At 68.8% G+C, this 1,729-nt stretch overlaps 1 protein-coding gene across 1 annotated transcript in view; it reads left to right on the plus strand.

Moving 5' to 3' along the window:
- MNEG_11301 (hypothetical protein) overlaps nucleotides 1–1,478 on the plus strand; it is a gene marked incomplete at both ends in the record, with an annotated part of 7,656 nt that extends 6,178 nt beyond the window's left edge. Inside the window, 4 exons of the mRNA XM_014040227.1 lie at nucleotides 226–342; nucleotides 586–696; nucleotides 950–1,143; nucleotides 1,334–1,478. Of these exons, the coding sequence (XP_013895681.1) occupies nucleotides 226–342; nucleotides 586–696; nucleotides 950–1,143; nucleotides 1,334–1,478 (567 nt within the window). The remainder of the gene's footprint in view (nucleotides 1–225; nucleotides 343–585; nucleotides 697–949; nucleotides 1,144–1,333) is intronic.
- Between the last annotated feature and the right edge of the window lie 251 nt (nucleotides 1,479–1,729).

Raw genomic sequence — 1,729 nt, forward strand, 5'->3', positions numbered from 1 at the left:
GGGTTGGGCTCTGCGCTTTGTGCAGTGCTGTGCATGCGCCCAGATCATGATTCCGCACCAGCAGCTGCGATGTTGTGCTGGCGTCCTCCCAGCCCCGCCTCTTGTGCAGTCGAAGGCACTGTGGATCCTTCAGCCACGGCCATGCCACGTGGAACCGGTCATTGCCCCAAGACCCCGAACCCCCCTGACCACCGCTCCCGACACGCGCACGCGGGCGCCATGCAGGCCGCGTGGGCGCTGCTGGTGGCTGAGCTGGCGGCAGTGGCGGAGGACCGCGACCAGCTGCTGTCCGACAGCGCCGCGCTGGCTGCTGACCTGTCGTCCTGCGCCACAAACCTGCAGGTGTGCGAAAAGGGGGGAGGGGACTGCGCCCGGCGCCCTGCGCCGTGCCGCTTCGCGGTCTGCACATGGCAACGCCCAGCGTCGCGCTGCGCAACCCTGTTCCCCCTCCCAGCGCTCCATGCAGCACCAAAGGCACGCTCATCAGGGGCGGTGCCGAGGTCGGTATGCATACGCAACTCCTGCGTAGCTGCCCAGCACACCCAACCGCACGACCACACCCCACCCGCCCGCGGCCGCCCCCAGGCGTTGTCGTCCATGCTGGCGCTGACCGTGCCGCTGGGCCCGGCGGTGCAGGCGGGGCTCAACGCGCGCGACCCCCAGCTGTTTGAGGAGCAGCTGCAGGCGGCGCACGAGGTACGGGGTGCAGCGGGTTGATCGATCGGGACGACGCCGGGAGCGCTTGGCGTGTGCATGTCCCTGGCAGGCAGGTGGATGGTCGTGCGTGTGCGACAGGTTGCGCTTGGGCGTGTATGGAGGACCGAAGGTATGGCCGGCGCCCAACCACACAGCCCCACAGGCTTCCAGCCTCAAGCACTGCCATCCAATCACTAGCGCACATGCACAACACACACACACACGCACACGCACACACTCCACTCATCCGCAGGCTCTGGTGGGCCACATCGCCGCTGAGAGCGCGCGGGTCGCGTCAGAGGTCGAGTGCGGGCCGCTGGCCGAGGCGGCGGGTCGCTCCGAGGCACTGGAGGGCCAGCTAGCGGCGGCGGCTGCGGCGCTGGAGGCGGCGCGACGGGAGCGGGAAGCTGACGCGATTGCCTTTGACGACTCGCTGCGGCGCTGCAGGTGTGTGTGTGTGTGGGGGGGGGCGGGGGCGAGTTGTTCCTGTGGCTATGTTGAGTGGGCGCAAGGATGAATATTTGAGGTTTTGGATCGAGAGTGGTGTTGACATGGAAAGTGATGTACGAAAAGCAGAACGGAGGGAGGGTCGTGCAGCCGGCACCTGGTTACCCTGCATTTGCGCCCGCCTGTGCAGGCAGGAATGCAGCGAGGGCGCAGAGGTGGCGCGGCAGGAGAGCCTGTCGCAGCTGCGGGGCGAGGTGGCGGCGCTCAAGGTACGGGGAAGAGGCGAGGGTCCGGGCCACGGCGCGCAGGCGCACCTCCTGCGGTGCGCAAGGTAGCGCAGCCACCCGCTGCTTTGGCCATGCCGCGTCCGCGCGGGCCAGACTGCCGCAATTCTCTGGGGGGCAGCCGGCCTCGCCATCGCAGCGTGCCTGAGCCACCCCTGGACCCTGGCCCCCCTCCGTCCGTCGGGCCGCCGCCCTGCAACCGCTGCTCCGCTGCTCGTGAGCGCGGGCCCTCCTTTCCGAATGGCCGCCAGTCGAAATTCCCTTATCGGAGACCTCCGGCCACAAGGGAGCGTACCCAACTC

Source organism: Monoraphidium neglectum (genome assembly GCF_000611645.1).
Source record: "Monoraphidium neglectum strain SAG 48.87 unplaced genomic scaffold scaffold02681, whole genome shotgun sequence".
Classification (NCBI taxonomy): domain Eukaryota; kingdom Viridiplantae; phylum Chlorophyta; class Chlorophyceae; order Sphaeropleales; family Selenastraceae; genus Monoraphidium; species Monoraphidium neglectum.